Source organism: Chiloscyllium plagiosum, unplaced genomic scaffold, assembly GCF_037043375.1.
Source record: "Chiloscyllium plagiosum isolate Xiang-an unplaced genomic scaffold, Cpla_swu_hap1 HiC_scaffold_5, whole genome shotgun sequence".
Lineage (NCBI taxonomy): Eukaryota > Metazoa > Chordata > Chondrichthyes > Orectolobiformes > Hemiscylliidae > Chiloscyllium > Chiloscyllium plagiosum.
Genome location: NW_028270143.1, coordinates 29,602,099 through 29,623,101, shown reverse-complemented (window position 1 = coordinate 29,623,101; position 21,003 = coordinate 29,602,099). Strand labels below are relative to the sequence as shown.

General features: G+C 38.0%; 1 protein-coding gene across 12 annotated transcripts in view; it reads left to right on the top strand.

The window, feature by feature from the left end:
- Positions 1-21,003, top strand: part of LOC122550236 (alpha-1,6-mannosylglycoprotein 6-beta-N-acetylglucosaminyltransferase A-like) — a 106,306-nt gene that overhangs the window by 32,066 nt on the left and 53,237 nt on the right. For 11 of the 12 annotated variants that reach the window (XM_087987063.1, XM_087987052.1, XM_087987057.1 and 8 more), the window contains 4 exons: positions 4,862-5,029; positions 12,428-12,492; positions 16,657-16,746; positions 20,872-20,943. In XM_087987063.1, coding sequence (XP_087843189.1) covers positions 4,862-5,029; positions 12,428-12,492; positions 16,657-16,746; positions 20,872-20,943 — 395 coding nt within the window. The remainder of the gene's footprint in view (positions 1-4,861; positions 5,030-12,427; positions 12,493-16,656; positions 16,747-20,871; positions 20,944-21,003) is intronic. The other variant, XM_087987062.1, reaches the window with a different exon arrangement.

The following is a 21,003-nucleotide window of genomic DNA, read 5'->3' as shown; positions in this document are numbered from 1 at the left end:
GGGAATAAAACACTTATATTCTAGCAGACTCGCCTCTTGGCTGTTTGTTCTGTGTCAGACTACTTTCCTGCGAGCCTGGTCCTTGACCTTGAGAATTTTTTAAAACACCATGTCTGTGTGGGTTTTCTCCGGGTGCTCCGGTTTCCTCTCAAAGATGTGCAGGTTAGGTGAATTGACGATGTGTGGATATGTGTTGGTGTGGACTTGTTGGGCCGAAGGGCCTGTTTCCACACTGTAGGGAATCTTAAAAAAAAAAATGCAACGAAGAAGATTGATGAGGGCAGAGTAATGGACGTGATCTATGTGGACTTAAGTAAGGCATTCGACAAGGTTCCCCATGGGAGACTGGTTAGCAGAGTTAGATCTTATGGAATACAGGGAGAGCTAGCCATTTGGATACAGAACTTGCTGGAAAGAAGAGTGGTGGTGGAGGGTTGCTTTTCAAACTGGAGGCCTGTGATCAGTGGAGTGCCGCCAGGATTGGTACTGGGTTCACTACTTTTCGTCATTTATATAAATAATTTGGATATGAGCATAGGAGGTATAGTTAGTACGTTTGCAAATGACACCAAAATTGGAGGTGTAGTGGACAGAGAAGGAGGTTACCTCAGAGTACAACGGGATCTTGATCAGATGGGCCAATGGGCTGAGGAGTGATAGATGGAGTTTAGTTTAAATAAATGTAATGTGCTGCATTTTGGAAAAATAAATCTTGGCAGGACTTATACATTTAATGGTAAGGTCCTGGGGAGTGTTGCTGAACAAAGACCTTGGAGTGCAGGTTCATAGCTCCGTGAAAGTAGAGTTGCAGGTAGATAGGATAGTGAAGAAGGCGTTTGGTATGCATACCTTTATTGATCAGAGTATTGAGTATAGGAGTTGGGAGGTCATGTTGCGGCTGTACAGGACATTGATTAGGCCACTGTTGGAATATTGTGTGCAATTCTGGTCTCCGTCCTATCAGAAAGATGTTGTGAAGCTTGAAAGGGTTCAGAAAAGATTTACAAGAATGTTGCCAGGGTTGGAGAATTTGAACTAAAAGGAGAGGCTGAATAGGCTGGGGCTGTTTTCCCTGGACCTTCGTAGGCTGAGGGGTGACCTTATAGAGGTTGATTAAATCATAAGGGGCATGGATAGGATAAGCAGACAAAGTCTTTTCCCTGAGGTGGGAGTGTCCAGAACTAGAGGGCATAGGTTTGGGGTGAGAGAGGAAAGATGTAAAAGGGACCTAAGGAACAATTTTCCAGGCAGAGTGTGGGGCGTGTATGGAATGAGGTGCCAGAGGAAGTGGTGGATGCTGGTATAATTGCAACATTTAAAAGGCATCTGGATGGGTACATGAATAGGAAGGGCTTTGAGGGGTATGGGCCAAGTGCTGGCAAATGGGACAAGATTAGGTTAGGATAACTGGTCGGCGTGGGCGAGTTGGACTGAATGTTGGAGAGATTATCTGGGGAAGGAGGGTTTTGGGTACACCCCTGTGTAGAACACCAGGGAAAGTGGGGGAGAGAGAGGGGGCAGGCAGTCAGTCATTTGGAGACAGTGCCTGTTTAATCACTGTGAACAAAAGACGCGGTCACTGTGAACAAAAGACGCGGTCACTGTTGGAAACATTTCTTTGATGTAATGTTTCCATTGGTACCTGGAGATCTCCTTTGGATAATCCGATTTTCGGATAATTGGTATTCGGATAATCGAGGTTCCCTTGTAATCAGTAGAATATGAATGATTACCATGCATCTCAATTTTTAGTTCTGAAGAAGAGTTCTACCAGACTCAAAACATTAACTCTTTCTCTCGACAAATGCTTTCAGACCTATTGAGTTTCTCCAACGCTCTGCTTGTTTATTATTTCAAGCATCCGCAGTATTTTGCTTTTATTATTTGGTATTGGCTCTTTGATGTCTAAACCTGATGTCAGTCTTTGACTGTGCCTGTTCCCCTATCACCGCGTAAAGAACCCAAAATTCAAATCACATGATGATAAAAGAATACTGACCAGTGAATCTTGCCTTCACACATTCCCTGTAAAGGTAATAATTCAAACACTTCATCTGTTTGAAATGTTCTGGTTTCAGTAAACTCATTGGCACATATATTCATCTTTGTCTGTAAAGGTTTTAAATGCTCCTGCAATTGAGATCCAACATAGAGGATTTTTACTTGATGAATTTTATTTCATAGCCATAGGTGAATTCGAATTGACCAAACTCAGTGGATTCATTTGGCAAATCACTGGTAGGCAGTAACAGAAAACCTATACCTTTGTCATGAATATTCCCATGACTAGGATAGTACACTTTATTGTCTTGGGAATCTGATGCTATCTCTGAAGGACTCTCCATGCTATGGACTACAACTGTTTTTCACACAAGTTATGCATTATGTCTTGAAAATTGTTATACATGAAATTGAAATCTTGGTTTGACAGTGTTTCTTTTGATAGCCCTTAATTAATTAAAAGTTGAGTTGATTTTCTTTCCACCTTGACTTTCCCTGTGATTGTCCTTAGAGAAATTGTCTCTGGGAACTGAGTTTTTGTGTTCAAGATAACATTACAATTAGAATTAGGTTTATTGTCATGTGTGCTCAAGTATGAGAGTACGGTGGAAAGTTTGCACTGTCACCCCTCCTGTCAAATGAGGTACAAAGTACTTGGGTCTTGGATACAAGAAAAAAATTACAGTACCTTAATGATTCATAATATAAGTTGGAAAAATAAGAAATAAAGTTAAAAAGATAAACATTACAGTCAGATAAACAGATGATGGGTAAAGATTACATTGCATTAGATCAAGGCATGGGGCTTTGACATGTGATCTGACCGTGCTTGCAAGCCATTGACCGCCCACACCAGTCCCCAGTCCAGCAATCATCCCTGCTCTGGGCTCCATAAATAAGGATATAGTGTAATTCTACTTTTGCTTTCAGTATTGGTCCTTCATGGTCTACTAAGATCCTACTGAATGGTTCCCTCCAAAACTGATATGGATATTCAGGGTGCCACTTTGATTATGTGTTGAGGCATTCCCACCAATTAGCATATGTGATATGTTTTACAAAACCATACCCATCCATTAGGAATGTTGATTTATCTTTTTTGAGTTTCTGATACTCCAATATGTCCAGCTGGAAGAATTTCATGTGCTTTCCAGCTGTATCTCTTCCGAACTCGAGGTTGTACCACAACTTAGTGAGCACTTATCCTCTCTCATGGTCTGCAGATTGTAAGGAGAACTCCATTTTCTCATCAGAACCCCTCTTTTTGAATTCATAACTTTATAACATAGGAACAGACAGCTGAACCAAAGCAACCTTTCGAATTCTATTTGCAACACATTAAGACTGAACTGTTGAAGACCCCTAAATAGTCACTCCAATGGTTTCGAACCAGACTTTTGAATAAGCATTCCCAGATTTTGTGAATAATTATTTCCCGATATCAGTTTTGTATCTCAAACCAAAGACTTAACAATTTATTAAATGCAAACTAACATTAGCGGAGACAAAAATTAAGCAGTACAGTAAGCTGATTAATGTCTGTGCTTTAAATACATTAGTTTTCAGCCCATTCACACAAGACAGACGGACAATCAAACCCAATTAAGGGATAAATTTTCTTTAAAAATCAAAACTATCCAGATTACTTAAATGGTTTTCACAATGCATTGTTTCCCAAGCATAAATGTTAACTCCTTGGCTGTCTTCTTGAAACATTGATTGGGATCCTCATCTTAGTTCAACTTGAAGGCAATAATACTTTGAACTCTGCTTTCCTGTTTCTCTGGGCTTTTGGAAGCGAGTGCATCATATTTGACAGGGACCTTTCAAATCCTCATGTTAGTTCCACTATATTCCAGAGCCATCTCTCAAAAAAAAGTTCAAAAGCAACTTTAATTCTGGTTCTGCCCTGATGGACTGAATCTCCCTGAATCCTTAGTTACCATTCAGCAATTGCCATCATCATTGTGCCTTCAACATGAGCTCTAATAAAAGGAGGAATTGAATTTTTAATTTCTTCTAAGCGAAGAATATCTCTGGTTGCTTTGTATATTACTACTTCTCCCCTTTTCAGTCCTACCTCTCCATACCCCAAATGCTTTTGCAGCCACCTCTGACTCACTCCCCATTCCTGCCACACCCATCTCCCTGTGGATCCCTAGCATTTGAAATTCCCAGATCCAACAGAAGTCCTCTGTTTGGCCAAAGGCATCTCCCACAAAGTCATGTTACCTGGCGGAAGAAGACAACCCCCCCCCCCCCCCCCCACCCCCCCACACCCCCATGCCTCTGTCTTCATTATCCTGGATATAAGACCTTAGAGCCATGAATGATTTTAGCTTTCTCCTATTGTCTCATCTGACTCCACACCCACCCACCCCACCTCATTCCGGATTCCACCTAGTGCCTTACAATTATGTAATATTCTCATTTAAAGTAATTATCCAATGAGCTTTCATAGTTCCCACATTAACAGAAAACAGAAACAGTGATCCAGCAGCAATGATAACATAATTTGTATTTGTCATATGAACAATTATAACTTCAGCAATTTACCACTAACCATGCCAAATTTGGAAAAATAAAAATCTTTTGTCAAATATGTTGACTAAGGTGCTACTACTAAAAGTTAATTAAATTGTGGACTTGTACATGTTAATATAAATTTAGTACCCATTTCTCTCACTTTATTATCTCTAAGGCTGGAATTTTTTTAAAGACATGTATTTTCAGGATAATATTTTTGGGGAAAGCATACTTTGCATTAGTGATTTGTGTATTCGGTTTAAAAGTTAATGTGAAATGTGTTAAATGGAAATTGATTATGATATTACACATTTAATATTCTTTTCTTCCTCAGCTGATCTGAAAAGAACAATTGCTGTCCTGCTTGATGATATTTTACAACGCTTGGGAAAGCTGGAAAACAGGGTGGATGACATGCTTATAAGCAGTTTGACAAATAGTACCAACAATACCAACACCAATCCTGTGTCAGCAGCTTCCAATAAACAAATGAATGTTCAAGGTAGTATTAGATAGCAAGTCTGCAAAGGGGGGTAAGAAAATGGCATACTGTTTTTGTTTCCTTTTCTGTTTTGGTAACCATCAAATCTTACAGACCTTTTCCAAAGGTTTCATTGACATTTCTGTCCAGTTGAAGCACAGTAAGTATCTGGTGCTGTGTACAGTCTCATAGAATTTTGAGATCAGTACATTGTATTAAAACTAATTTTGCAAAAAAAATCAACCTAATGTCATACTGGAACAGATTGCATGTGAATGCAAATTCTTGGGGATCTGTCTCATGGTTCAGTGCAATTTTAGTTGGCTGGATTTTTAAAATGTTATGCTTGTAGACAAAAGAGATCTGTTATATGAAATAGAAATTACCTAGTCAGACATTTATATCCCACTAATATGTATTTAAAAGTTGTCATATCTTTACTGACGTTAAAGTCATTACAGTTTAAAATGAACAGTTTTAAGTGCACTGAATTTGCATGTAAATACAAAACAGTCATGCTGAATATTTGGTCAGTAATGATACGTTTCCGTATGCTACAAGTATATCCTAGGATCACTTTCAAGTATAATAATAAGGATACATCACCCCCATTTTCTATTCATTTCACCTAGAACTTGCACTGATGCCTTCAAAGCTGTAGAGATTTTTGAAATGACTGATAGTGGATGTACTGCACAGATTAAAACTATTGCAGATATTTTGCAATATGTTTTGGTTAGAAAGAAAGGGAACCTGATTATTTACGCATTCATAAAGACATAGATGGACAATTAATTTTTTCAATGTGCTGCACATTTTTGTGTACTGAACTACTACCACTACCTTACCTTTCTGTACCTGCTAGGCACCTATTTAGGAATGAAAAGGACTTCTGCTTACTTTATTTAATTTGATTATTTTTTTTACTATAGGAATTTATTTACATTGTCTGCTTTTAAAGTTTATAATTGGTTTGCAGATTCACCTTGTGTACAATATATTTCAGGTCTTGAGTTTCTTGATGGAAACAGAGTTAATTGTGGCCTCTCCCCAGTGTAATTAAAACTGCAGTACTTCATAGTAAGACATATCATTGGAGAATGAGGTATCCATTTTCAAAAGTACAGTGAAATTTCCAGGCCAGTTGGCCTTTGTGTACGCTAATGGAGAAAGCCTGTAGGTGCTTTCATTGGAGCTGCAGGTAACATTCATAAAACATAAATTGACTTGGAAAAATTCACAGGTACTTTGCCTATGTATTCAACTCTTAAAATGTAAATACATTTTTACTGTAATGAATTTATCAGAAGCTGTGCATTGCCCATAAAACAAACTGCATAAATAGTCTGACATCAAATGTTTCCTACACAGTGTTGCTTAGTATAAATGCTTTTTGTAACTCTATGCTTTTTGACCTGTTAATCTGCTGAGCAATAAACATCTGTTTTGGGGCTTTGGGGTTTACATTTGCTTTGCTATTTATGCTTCATTTAAATGTTCCTTTTATTCATGCTGTCAAATGTGTTTTGCAAAGCAAGTGAGCAACATAACGAAAGAAAATGAACAAAATTACTTGGACAGCATTTATGAGTTACTCAGTTTGATACTGGTGTTAAACATACTGTTGATCTCAATAATTGGCTGCAGCAGTGGGCTGTCATTGTATCCCTTTGTGTTGAGGTCTTGGGCTAAAAGAGTCTCTTCATAGTGATATACGTCAAGAGAGCTTGAACAGTCTCAACCTAGCTTTGAATGAACCTAAGCAAGTAACATAAAATTCACAGTATTACTCAGGGAAGCATCAACATTCATTGTGTCCTAGGGAATACACTTCTAAGATAAGACACAATAATGAGACAATGTAGAAGCTGATTTATAGTTCATGTTGACTTTCAGTTGACAATAGTAGAGACCGTATTTTCCACCACCGTTACATCTGACATAGGTGACAACAAATTTTCAGCGAGACCATTTTTAAGTCAGTCTTTTTCTGGCTTACCTGCACTATTGTATTTTCAAAGAAGTTTGCAGATAAGTCAGAGGTTGGAATGTTGGATTTAAAATCTAAATTATTATCACAACTAGCATTGAAATTCACCTTCGAACTAATTTATTATGATATTTGTCCAGATAATGTTAATAAGCTAGGAATTGACTTAATTTTCTTAACTTTTGCCCATCATGTGACCATTTTTGAAACACTGTTGTTATCTTAAAATTAAATGCAGAATCTAGAAGGAAATCTAATTTGAATTAAAGCAATCTGAAGAGGGGGAAATGAATCCCTCCAAAAGATTTCCTTCCTGCACTTTAATCCAGGTCTAAGGTTGATAGCTTTATGCTGGAAGTGTATTTTCTTTCTCCTCATTGTATACTCTGTTACTATAATTGTATTTTGCAACTCAAGTGTAGCTAATGTAATGTACCCAAGTAGCTGAATATGAAGTAAATGATGGAAAAAAATCCACATTTTAAGTCCTCATTTCAGTATTGTAAAAATAGTAATACTACACTATTAGGCAATTATGTTTTATATTTTTTCAAGGTAATTTAAATAAATAGATGGTGGATGATCATCTCGAGAGAGAAAATTGGCAAGAAAGTAGGACTTGCGGAATTGCTCTTCTAGAGAACTGGGATGGATGTTGCAGACCAAATGACATCCTATTGTGCTGTAATGTAAAAGCTTCTGCTTACTTTGTTACTAATATCATAAATGTGCATAGTGAGTCATTTAGTTTTCAGTTTATGGTAAAATTTAAGTGCATTTAATTAATTATTTTGGTAGCACAAGCCTGAAACTTCTGAAAATTCCAACATTCCAACCTGTCCCAAATTTGTTTTGATAAATGTTTAACACCAGAATCGCATTTCCTTTCAGTTCATGATGTAAGTGAGTTCAGACTAAATACAACTTTTTGGGTTAATTCATTCTTGAGATATGGGTGTGACTAACGAAGCCAACATTTATTGCATATCACTGAGAATGTGGTGGTGGTCCATCTTCTTGAACTAATGCAGTCTGTACAGTGAAAATAATTCTATTGCTGCAATTCTTTTACTGGCTGCCATATTTTCATTAACAGAGAAATCTATGCTCACATTGTGCAATATTTGTTGCTTTGCACTTATAACAGAATTTTTGTAATTTTTGTGCCACTGCTGGGTTAACCAGTTTTTCTTGCAATTTGCACAGCGGTAATATCATCTCCAAGACTGTTTAATAATCTATTTCAATAATAAAATTGAGATATATGAACTATTTTTGAGAACTTAAAAATACTGGAAATAATTGTATTTCACCTGAGAGTTTTTTAAATTGTAAAGCAAAATAATGTGCTGCTGCAAAGCTTAATCATTATTATGTGACACTGTTTCTGGAGCTTTGTGGTTGGAAGTACTGCTAATAAAGTTCATTTAAAAGGCTTACAGCGCTATTTTTCACTTCGCTGGTCTGTCTGGTTCTTTTAAGTAATGTTTTTCTTTGGGAGTCATTGCTATTTAATGCATATTTCCTGGCTTCTTTCCTTCTGCTTACACTGTGTCCTCTGCCAAAAAATACTTTCCCATTATTGGTTCATATTTGTTTGAAGGTATGATTCAAAATCAACTTATGGGAGCCTCTGAAATAAAATTACACAATCTACCTCAGATACTGAAAGAAAAATACCCTATAGTTATTTGCCACTCGTTTTGAAAGATTGTTGTTTAGTTTTCTTTTAGAACTATTGATTTTGATCTTTTCCTTAGCTAAAAAGTAAAATGGTTGTGAAATATTTGAAACAGAGGCAAATAATAAATAGGTTACAAGAGGAGTGCCTGTGATAGGGAAGTAAGGTTGGAGTTGTCATCAAAGGACTGATATGAAGAGGATGGGCCAAATAACTTATGTTCTAACCTACTATTATTTACGAAGAAACTTTTTGAAACAACTCACAGTTCAGGTGTAGCAGAAAGGGAAATGCAATTCTTCACAGATCACAACATATTTTTGGTTTACATTAAAACATTTTCCCCTCCCATCCACTAAAAGTCATTATATTTTTGTTAAAATTAGTATAATTTCTAATGGTACTGAAACAGGTTAATTTACCTGAAAAAAAATCATACAAAATAACTTTCTATTTCATATTTTAGAAATAAACTGCTTTGGTTTTAAGAGATTACCATAAGACATAGGAGTGGAAGTAAGGCCATTTGGCCCATCGAGTCCATTCCACCATTCAATCATGGCTGATTGGCATTTCAACTCCACTTACCCGCACTCTCCCTGTAACCTTCATTCCTTGAGAGATCAAGAATTTATCAATCTTTGCGTTCTGTAGCATTGAATTCCACAGGCCTATCACTTTCTGGCTGAAGAATTGTCTCCTCATTTCCATTCTAAATTGACCCCCTCTAATTCTAAGGCTTTGCCCACGGGTCCTAGTCTCCCCACTTAACGGAAACAACTTCCCAACATCCAGCCTTGCCAAGGCATGCGTTATCTTGTAAGTTTCCATTAGATCTCCCCTCAACCTTCGAAATTAATGAATACAGTCCTAGGATCCTCAGCCATTCATCGTATGTTAGGCCTACCATTCCAGAGATCATCCATGTAAATCTCCGCTGGACACGTTCCAGTGCCAGTATGTCCTCCTAGAGGTGTGGGGCCCAAAATTGGACACAGTATTCTAATGGGACCTAACTAGAGCTTTACAAAGTCTCAGAAGCATATCACTGCTTTTATATTCCAGCCTTCTTGAGATAAATGACCAACATTATATTCATTTTCTTAATCACACACTCCACCTGCAAGCTAACCTTTAGAGAATCCTGGACTAGCACTCCCAGATCCCTTTTGTTCTTTAGCTTTATGAATTTTCTCACCGTTTAGAAAATAGTCCATGCCTGTGTTTTTTTTCCAAAGTGCAAGACCTCACATTTGCTCACATTGAACTTCATCAGCCATTTCCTGGACCACGCTCCTAAACTGGCTAAATCTTTCGGCAGCCTCCCCACCACCTCAGTACGACCTGCCTGTATCATTGGCAAACTTCACCAGAATGCCCCCAGTCCCTTCATCCAAATCATTAATATATAAAGTGAACAGCTGTAGCCCCAACACAACTTTGTGGGGCACACTTGTCACCGGTTGCCATTCCGAAAAAGAACCTTTTATCCCAACTCTCTGTCTTCTGTCAGACAGCCAATCCTCAATCCATGTCAGTAGCTCACTTTGAACACCATGCGCCCTCCCCTTACTCAGCAGCCTCCCGTCAGGCACCTTATCAAAGGCCTTTTGGAAGTCTAGATAGATAACATCCACTGGGTTTCCCTGGTCTAACCTCCTTGTTACCTCTTCAAAGAATTCTAGCAGGTTTGTCAGGCACGACCTCCCCTTACAAAATCCATGCTGATTTGTTCTACTCTGACCTGCACTTCCAAGAATTTAGAAATCTCGTCCTTAATGATGGATTCTAAAATTTTACCCACAACCAAAATTAGGCTAATCAGACTATAATTGTCCATCTTTTGACTTGATCCTTTCTTGAACAAGGGGACTACAACAGTGATTTTCCCATCATCTGGGACTTTCCCTGACTCCAGTGAGGATCAATTTTTAGACCTTTTAGCTTTTCTAGCACTTTCTCTTTTATAATGGCTACCATACTCAACTCTGCCCCCTGACTCTGCTTAATTATTGGGATATTACTCATGTCTTCCACTGTGAAGGTTGACACAAAGTACTTAAGTGCTTCAGCTATTTCCTTATCTCCCATCATGAGCCTTCCAGCATCAATTTGGAGTGGCCCAATGTCTACTTTTGCCTCTTGTTTGCTTCTTATGTACTGAAAGAAACTTTTACTATTACTTCTAATATTACTGGCTACCTTCATTTTTGATCTGCTCCTTCCTTATTTCTCTCTTTGTTATCCTCTACTTGTTTTGTAGCCTTCACAATCTTCTGAATTCTCAGTGCTCTTGGCCACTTTATCGGCTCTTTTCCTTTGATACATTTCCTGACTTCCTTTGTCAGCCATGGCTGTCAAAACTCCCACCCTGGAAAATCTTTTCTTTGGGACGAACCTCTGTACTGTGTGCTCAATTACACCCAAAAATTCCTGCCATTGTTGGTCTACTGTCGTCCCTGCTAGGCTCTGCTTTCTGACATGCCCTGTCTATTTCCCGGTGTATCTTGCGCCCCTGGTCCTGACCACTGTTAGGGGGTCTGTACCGAACTCCCATTATGTTTTTTTTTGCCTATGTCGTTCCTCAACTCCTCCACACAGACTCCACATCATCTGACCCTATGTCATTCAGTGCCATAGATTTAATTTCACTCTTAGCTAATAAGGCAACCCTGCCTCCACTGCCCACCTCCCTGTCTTTTCGATAAGTTGTCAATACTTGGATGTTTAACTGCCAGTCCTTCATTCCCTATATGAAGGGCCAGTTGAAATATCATTTTGTGAGGTTAGTCATCCTTACAATTCTAGGTCTGGAATGAATTTCTCAAACTAACTTTTAAAATGAACAAGAAATATGCATTACCCATTACGTGATTGAATAAATATTCAATTTTGTATTCTGATATGCAACTGAAATGAGACGTTACTTTTGACAAAACAAAACTTTATCTGATTATTTCCACCACCTTGAGGACCTACGTTGGAATTAGCATGTTTTATTTTCATCCTCCTACAGCTTGTAAAAATTGAAAGGTTCATCAAATGGTAAAAACACATTTGACGAACAGCAAGGCACTGAATATTTACATTTCCAGAACAACATTTCTTCCTTTGTTGCTGATCAAAACTCAATTCAGTTCTCGAAAAATTACCCAAGGCCTTGGCCTGCATTTTTGTTCCCAAGTTGGGATAACTTGCAGGTCCACAAACCAAACCTAGGAAAAAGTGCCCCAAAACTTCAGATTTTGTTTGGACGGAGTTAGGGAGAGGTGGACAGGTTTTATGAAAGTCATAGCTGTCGATCAGGAAGGGGTTTAAGGGCTGCTGGGTGTGAGGCAGCCTTAGAAAAAGGTCACCTTTGGTGCTCCAGACTTTGTTGCAGCACTAAAGAAAAGGGTAAAATAAAATGGCCCATATTCCTCACTACTCCCACCTACTCCCCATGCTCTATACTTGTCAATTCCTATGTTACCAATTGGCCCCTTGCAACCTTGGTGCCAACCTACACCCTGTATCCAGCTCCTCCTGTGCTTCTCATAAAGATATGCTGCAACCTTTGTTGCTAACCCACACCATACAATCCACTTAACCATGATACTTCATATAGTCACAACCAGAATATGCACCTCGATCCATTCACTTGTCCCTTCACAAAACTTGATTAACTCATGTCCCTCTACATAATTCAGATAATTGCTTCCTGCCTTATAATTTGTCATTAGCCTAACCAAACTTTATATCATTACAGAACTTTCAGCTTTGTGTGGTTTAACATCAATAGATGGTTTTCCACATTGTGAAGAGAAAGTTAAGGTGAGGAAATAAACCTTTTCTTTCTGAATCTTAGTAATTAAGGTTGATTTTTAAAACAAAAACTTAACCGTTCCTTAAATGTTTGTTACAAGTTTTTTGAGGTGATATTAGCATGTAGGTTAGTGATACTTTAAAAAAAAACACTTTCATGAGCATAGTTCCTTTCAAGGTTGAATATGCTGTCAGTATTCACTGATGAAGATCTTATGAATATTCATATTGGCAAAACTACTGGACAGCATCTGGTGTCTTTGCAGTCATTGTTTTGCAACAATTTAAAGGTTGAGTACATTTACTGAAAAGCAAAACTCAATTTTGGAGGTTCTTATCTGGAGTGAGATAGTTTTGATTTATGTTAGCTGATCACCAACCTCAAATAGATGGCATCAGCCAGGGAGCGGGAAGACCATCTTGTCAACCATTGTTTAGTGGCTTTGATGAACCTGAGGAATGATGAGAAAAAAAGTGTGCATCTCAAATATACCTTTATTTTTTAAAATATTGATTGCCTATACAGTCTTGTACAGTACGTAGAGATAAACTAAATTTGTTCCTGCAACCATTCTGTTCAAACAGACACATAAAATACCAATCACTGATTACTAAAGGTGTTGCCAGTGCTTGATGATTTTAAGTATGGATTTAAAGGTGGAGTAAATAGTATGATGGAGCAGTTTTGGGGACAGAACCCTTGACAAGGTCAAGTTTGATCAACATAGTCAAATTAATGTGTGTGGGGATGTTTACAAATGCAAATTAGGTCATCAATGAGGCTCCAGCAAAGGTCAGACAGGACTGAACTAACAAGCATAAGTCAAGGTCCAATGAGATCATCAATGCTATGATTTATTAGTTGGTAAAATTGAGATCTCTGCATTTTTTTTCATTTTTTTATTGTTTACTTTTGAAATGTGCCTACTGTACTGTACAGAAATTGAGGGTTTGGTTAAGAAAAAGAAGGAAGCATATGTCAGGTATAGACAGGATAGATTGAGTGAATCATTAGAAGAGAATAAGGGCAGTAGAAGTATATTTAAGAGGGAAATCAAGAGGGCAGAAAGGGGATATGAGATAGCTTTGGTAAATAGAATTAAGGAGAATCCAAAGGGTTTTTACAAATACATTGAGGACAAAAGGGTAACTAGGGAGAGAATAAGGCCCTTCGATGATCAGCAAGGCGGCCTTTTGTGGATCCGCAGAAAATACTAAACTATGGGCGGCGCGGTGGCACAGTGGTTAGCACTGCTGCCTCACAGCGCCAGAGACCTGGGTTCAATTCCCGCCTCAGGCGACTGACTGTGTGGAGTTTGCACGTTCTCCCCATGTCTGCATGGGTTTCCTCCGGGTGCTCCGGTTTCTTCCCATAGTCCAAAGATGTGCAGGTCAGGTGAATTGGCCATACTAAATTGCCTGTAGTGTTAGGTAAGGGGTAAGTGTAAATATAGGGGTAGGGGTATGGGTGGGTTGCGCTTCGGCGGGTCGGTGTGGACTTGTTGGGCCTAAGGGCCTGTTTCCACACTGTAATGTCATCTAAAATCTAATCTAAGTATTTTGCATCAGTATTTACTGTGGAAAAGGATATGGAAGATATAGACTGTAGGGAAATCGATGGTGACACCTTGCAAAACGTCCATATTACAAAGGAGGAAGTGCTGAATGTCTTGAAACGCATAAAGGTGGATAAATCCCCAGGACCTGATCAAGTGTACCCTAGGACTCTGTGGGAAGGTAGAGAAGTGAGTGCTGGGCCTCTTGCTGAGATATTTGTATCATCAATAGTCACAGGTGAAGTGCCGGAAGACTGGAGGTTGACTAATGTGGTGCCACTGTTTAAGAAGGGTGGTAAGGACAAGCCAGGGAACTATAGACCAGTGAGCCTGACGTCGGTGGTGGGCAAGTTGTTGGAGGGAATCCTGAGGGACAGAATGTACATGTATTTGGAAAGGCAAGGTCTGATTAGGGATAGTCAACATGGCTTTGTGCGTGGGAAATCATGTCTCATAAACTTGATTGAATTTTTTGAAGAAGTAATAAAGAGGATTGATGAGGGCAGAGCGGTACATGTGATCTATATGGACTTCAGTAACACATTCGACAAGGTTCCCCATAGAAGACTGATTAGCAAGGTTAGATGTCACAGAATACAGGGAGAACTAACCACTTGGATACAGAACTGGGTCAAAGGTAGAAGACAAAGGTGGTGGTGGAGGGTTGTTTTTCAGACATTGAGGCCTGTGACCAGTGGTGTGCCACAAGGATCGGTGCTGGGTCCTCTACTTTTTGTCATTTACATAAATGATTTGGATGTGAACATAAGAGGTACAGTCAGTAAGTTTGCAGATGACACCAAAATTGGAGGTGTAGTGGACAGCAAAGAAGTTTACCTCAGATTACAACAAATCTTGACCAGATGGGCCAATGGGCTGAGAAGTGGCAGATGGAGTTTAATTCAGATAAATGCGAGGTGCTGCATTTTGGGAAAGCAAATCTTAGCAGGACTTATACACTTAATGGTAAGGTCCTAGGGAGTCTTGCTGATCAAAGAGACCTTGGAGTGCAGGTTCATAGCTCCTTGAAAGTGGAGTTGCAGATCGATAGGATAGCGAAGAAGGCGTTTGGAATGCTTTCTTTTATCGGCCAGAGTATTGAGTACAGGAGTTGGGAGGTCATGCTACAGCTGTACAGGACATTGGTTAGGCCTCTGTTGGAATATTGCATGCAATTCTGGTCTCCTTCCTATCGGAAAGATGTTGTGAAACTTGAAAGGGTTCAGAAAAGACTTACAAGGATGTTGCCACAATTATGAGGGGCATAGATAGGGAAAATAGACAAAGTCTTTTCCCTAGGGTCGGGGAGTCCAGAACTAGAGGTGAGAGGGGAAAGATATAAAAGAGACCTAAGGGGCAACATTTTCACACAGAGGGTGGTACGTGTATAGAAGGAGCTGCCAGAGGAAGTGGTGGAGGCTGGTACAATTGCAACATTTAAGAGGCATTTGGATGGGTATATGAATAGGAAGGGTTTGGAGGGATATGGGCTGGGTGTTGGCAGGTGGGACTAGATTGGTTTGGGATATCTGGTTGGCATGGACGGGTTGGACCGGAAGGGTCTGTTTCCATGCTGTACATCTCTATCCCTCTATGACCCCCACTTCTGACATCATGATGAAGCTGCTCAAGATGCTTGAGTTTGGGGCACTGCTCTGAGGAACTTTACAGCAATATTCTAAGACTTCTAACAATCACAACCAATGTCTGGTGGAAAATTTTGCCTCATCCCAATTGTCTAATACTTTGCTGGAAAACCTTGGTTCCATAGTCAGTCAAATATTGCTTTGTTATCAAGGGAAGTCACTATTCTCATCTCTTAAATTTCGCTCCATGCAGATACAATTGTGTTTTGAAGTCAGGAAGACAAGTCATCAATTCAAGAGGGATGGTAAAAAAGTACCATGGTGTCGGTTGGCATACGCAAGAAAACTGGTTGTATGCTTCATTAAAATATCACCTAGGGGAAACGTGGATTAGGAATAGAAAAGGGTCAAAGGTAGAACTTTGAGGCAAGGCAGATATGCTGATTAAGATAAATAGGAAGTAACCCTGTATGTGCAATGCCACATAGCAGACACGTGATGGAGCAGGATGGTATCATCAAGTTTGTAACACAAAGTAAGCATGGAAATAAATGAAGGGAAATGATGGAATGATCCACAGAAAAAGCCCTACAATTTCTCTCAATGTCGACTTTGATCAGGTTGGTCATGATGCTGGGACTAAATTGAAGGGATTCAAACAAATAACGATGGGCACGGATTTATTAATAACAAATCATTAGTAAATAAGCAGGAGTTAATGTCAGAGCAATGGTTGACTATAAAAGCGGATTCAAATGGACCTTTTTTTAAGGATCATCTAAAAACTGTAGGACAAAGTGCCAAAATCTGAGTAACTTTATTTGAAGGAGAAAAGATAAAAAGTTGAGTGGAAACCAAGTTTTAAGATTATTTTTGTAAGATGTTACAATGTATTTTTATATTTTTGACCTTTTTCTAGTGATGCTAATGATAAAGGATTCTTTTCAAATTAGCAAACACGAATGTAATAAATCTTCTTAATACTGAACACTTGCGATTATAATTTTCTTCTCACTTTATATTTGCTCAAGTGGATGCAAGAGATGTGGAAATCTGAACCTTGCTATGCAAAATATGGTGTCAATGGAACTGTATGTTCATTTATTGTGTATCTCAGTGAGGTATGTTATTTTTACTTCCATTTAAAAAATTGTCTAACGTCTCGGGTTACATACAGTGCAGTCGCAAACGTGTGACTTACCTATGAGCAATGTGATTTTTTTTCTCTCAAATTCCTGAAACATTCAATTTTCAATAACTAATAGTGAGTCTGTCAGTTAATACAATATCATTATAGTTTTCCCATGCATTCTACTTTGGGGAAAAAAGATTCAGGCTACTGACATTGATTCCAGTGAATATTATTTCACCCATCAGAAACCAGGCTAAATTTAAATAAATAGCATCATAGAATTGTCAATGATGAAGGAGCCTGTCATTTTTTTCTTTATTTCTACACTGCAAAAGGTGAGCCGTAGACTTAAGGCATAAAAAGAAGTACATCTAATAACTTCACTGAGTTGCAGAAAGACTTTAGTTTTCAGGTTTGCAAAATTCAGCAAAGTATTGCCTTTTTAAATTGGTTTGCTACTTTACTGTATTATGTCACTTGTGTTAACCTTCTTTGTTTTACCATACTGTCATTTTTTAAAAGTTGAAGCAATGCATAGTGATCTCCTATTCAAATATAATGAACATGCACTCTTGGTGAAGTTAATGTAAGAAATATGAGCAGGCGTAGATCATAAGGCCTTTTAAGCCTGCCCCACCATGCAATACAAACCTGGTTGATTATCAGCATAAACACCGCTTTCTTACCTTTCCTTTGATTCCACGAGAGAAAAGAAATCTGTCTGTCTCATCCTTAATTGCAATAACGATGAAGCCTCCACAACTCTGAGGTAGAGAATCCCGAAGATTCACAATTTTATTTTACAATGTCAGTCCTAAATTATAGTCATCTTGTCCTCAGACTGCCCCAGTCACTCTTCAGCCAGGGGAACAATTTCTCAGTGTAAAGCCCCTTCAAAATCTTGTATTTTTCAGTGAAATCACCTCTCCTTCACCTAAACTTGACATGGTACCTGTGCAATTTATAGTGATTGGGAAGCAATCTGATCAGGAAGCAAGCGATCTCATTGCTGCACTGTGTTGGAATACAAGCATACCTTTCCTTCAGTGTGAAGTCTGAAACTGAACATAGTATTCCAAGAGTGGCCTTGCCAAAGCCTTATACAATCTCAGAGGACTTTTTTATTCCAAATCTTCAATCTCCTGAAAATAAAGGCCAACATACTAAATGCTTTCATAATTGCTCACTTTGCCAGCATGCTAACTGGATGTATTTGTACAGATACACCCAAGTCTCTCTGAACATCAACATTTACAAGTTTCATGTTTTAAAGAATACAATTTTTTTATTCTTACTATCAAATTGAATAAGTTTGCACCTCCCACAAAATAACCTGTCTGCTGTCACATAGCTCAATCACTTAACCTTTGCAAATACTTTCTGCAGCATTGCTGTGTCCCCCTCACAGATTTCATCCCCATCAAGCTTTGTATTTCTAGTTAGTTCTTTTAGTCTCTTACTTTTAGATTACTTTTAGTCTGTTTGTCTAATTCATTAACATTGGGTGTAAGTACAGCAGCTGTGGCCCTAGACATAACCTACTAATGTAAAAATGTACCATTTGTCTGTACTCCGCTCCTTATTCACTACTCAATCCCCTATATGTGTTAGTACATTTCCTCCAACTCAATGAGCCGTGTGTAGCATCTTTTGGAAATTCAAGTATACTACATTTACTGATTCCCTTTGTCCATGCTGCTGCTTGTATCATAAAGAAATTGAAGTAAATTTGACAGACATTAGTTCCTTTCTATAAAACCATGTTGATTTTGATTGTACTATGATTTTCTAAATATGTTATAGAGTCATGTTGTTGCGACTTTCTTAATAAGAAACTCAAGAATTATCCAGGTGATCGATGTTGGTAACTAACACACACAGTTCCCTGTTTTCTTCCTACTATCTTGGATAGAGGAATTACATTTGCTGACTTCCAATCTGTGGGGCCATTCTAGTATCTATGGAATTTTGAGAAAGTGCATCCAGTACTAATATATTGCTTGTACTTAAATCATTTGTTACAGGATTTAATTTCATGTAATTAAGGTACTTTCAAATATTAACAAATGAGATGTTGTTTTCCCTCTTTTTCTTACCAAACTTTGTCTTTTTCTTTACTACTGAAACATGTCTCCATACTGCATTCTAAAATCACAACTAAATATGATCGTTTCTTTGCTCATCCTCAACGCAGACATAGTTGCATACAATAAATACATACTTTAAATACAGTAAACACATCTTGAAATTTTTATTCTTCGGGTGATGTTTGTAAATATTGTGGAATTGGAGAAACTAAAGTCATTTTTGATGATCAGTGCTCCAAACTCTGTTCCCCACGTCAATTCTAAGCCAAAAGCTAATTCAATCTTTTCCCATGTTTAAAATCATTGAAGTCAAATTTAACACTGTTGTCCCTCTAGCTGAGATCAAATTTTCAAGAAGTACACTCGATCACATAAGGTAATTGGAAATATATCATACCATAAATCATTGGGTGGAACAATGGCTCAGTGGTTAGCACTGCTGCCACACAGCACCAGGATCCCAGGTTCGATTCCAGCCTCGGTGACTGTATGGAGTTTGTATATTCTCCCCGTGTCTGCATGGGTTTCCTCTGGGTGCTCCGGTTTCCTCCCACAGTCCAAAGATGTGCAAGTCAGGTGAATTGGCCATGCTAAATTGCCCGTAGTGTTAGATTAGTCAAAGGGAAATAGGTATGGTTGGGTTACTCTTCTAATCTAATCTAATCATTCAAACCTGTATTGTCCATTTCACTACTTATGAACAAAATGAAAAACAATGCATTAATTTTTTTTTGTTTTGGTAATAGGCAAGATTGAGTTCTGACCATGCTGCACACTGAATAGCACATGAAACAGGATGTGCAATACGAGAGTTCAAGCAAATGATTTAATAATATTTGGCAAATGCCAAATTGTCATTAATTTTAAACCATAAATTTACAACCCTCTTTCCCAGAATTGCTAACTTCTAACTTCTTTTCAGAAGATAACCAGAGAAGTCCTCACTCTTACAAGAGGCTCAGAAATGGGCTATCTGATGTTCAATGCCTTAACTTCTAACATTGACCTTGAAGTTAACACACATTAATTTTAAATATACTTTAATCCTAAGGTTGTTTGAATTGCACTTATTTTCATATTTATTTTTAGGGTTTCTTATCAATGTGTTCACCAGGTGCCCAGTTTATCTCCAGTTATTCTTCAGTTTGGGGATTTCAAGTTTTGTTTTCGGAAATATTCTGGATTATCACCTAGATATAATATTACTTTTCTTCTCTTCACACCACTTGGTTTCACCATAAATTAAAGGAAACATTTCAAACCATAACCATCCTATAAAGTTTCGTATTCTTAACATTATTAATATAGAATAGGATTTTGGTAACCAAATAAATTGAGTTTTTCTTCCTGACAAACTTGCTATATTGCCAGTGAGTGACTTTGAGCACCATAGCATGTTAGTTGCTGTGGGTCATTCCTTTTCATGAAAGCATGAAATAATTGAAAGCAAAGCCAAAGTTCATATAAAGCTGTAAATATTGAATTGTGTAGTTCTGTCATCATTAGAAATTATAGAAATATTGATCTCTTTTTTTCACTGTTCTTCATGAAGCCACTGATGTGAACAAAGTGAAAGAGAGTTGTAAAGACTGAGAACTCTTCAGTTATAGGTAGGACCCCTAATAGAATAGAGCGATAAATGTGCAGTGATGACCTACAGAGCATGGTACTACTTTTACTGTAAACTGCAAGAATAAACAAAAACTTAAAAGGATGGTTCTAGATCCATTGAAAATTGGAACTAATGCCATTACCGATAATTTAGAAATGAACAAGAATTCACCATTTAGAAAAATTCATCTGTGGTTTAAGGCGCATGACAAAAGTCAGGCACACCCACTGCAAAATAAATTAAATTGAAGAGTCAGCCATTCAGGGCTTTCGTATATTCCAAACAATTAGTTTCAGAGTGAAAGAGTTAAAGATACAGTTTCTACTCAAAGTTTAAAAAAAAAACAAAATCTATTTCTTGTTCTGTTATATTGTTCAATTTTAATGTGATATATTAATTGTCTATATTTCTTTAGATTGAGAATTTCTGCCCTATGCTTCCAGTAAGAATAAATGAGGTTGCTAATAATGATGCCTTAAAACCCAAGGTGAGAGAGTTGAATCATTAATACATTTTAAATGTATTTAGAAATAAACTATCAGAAGCA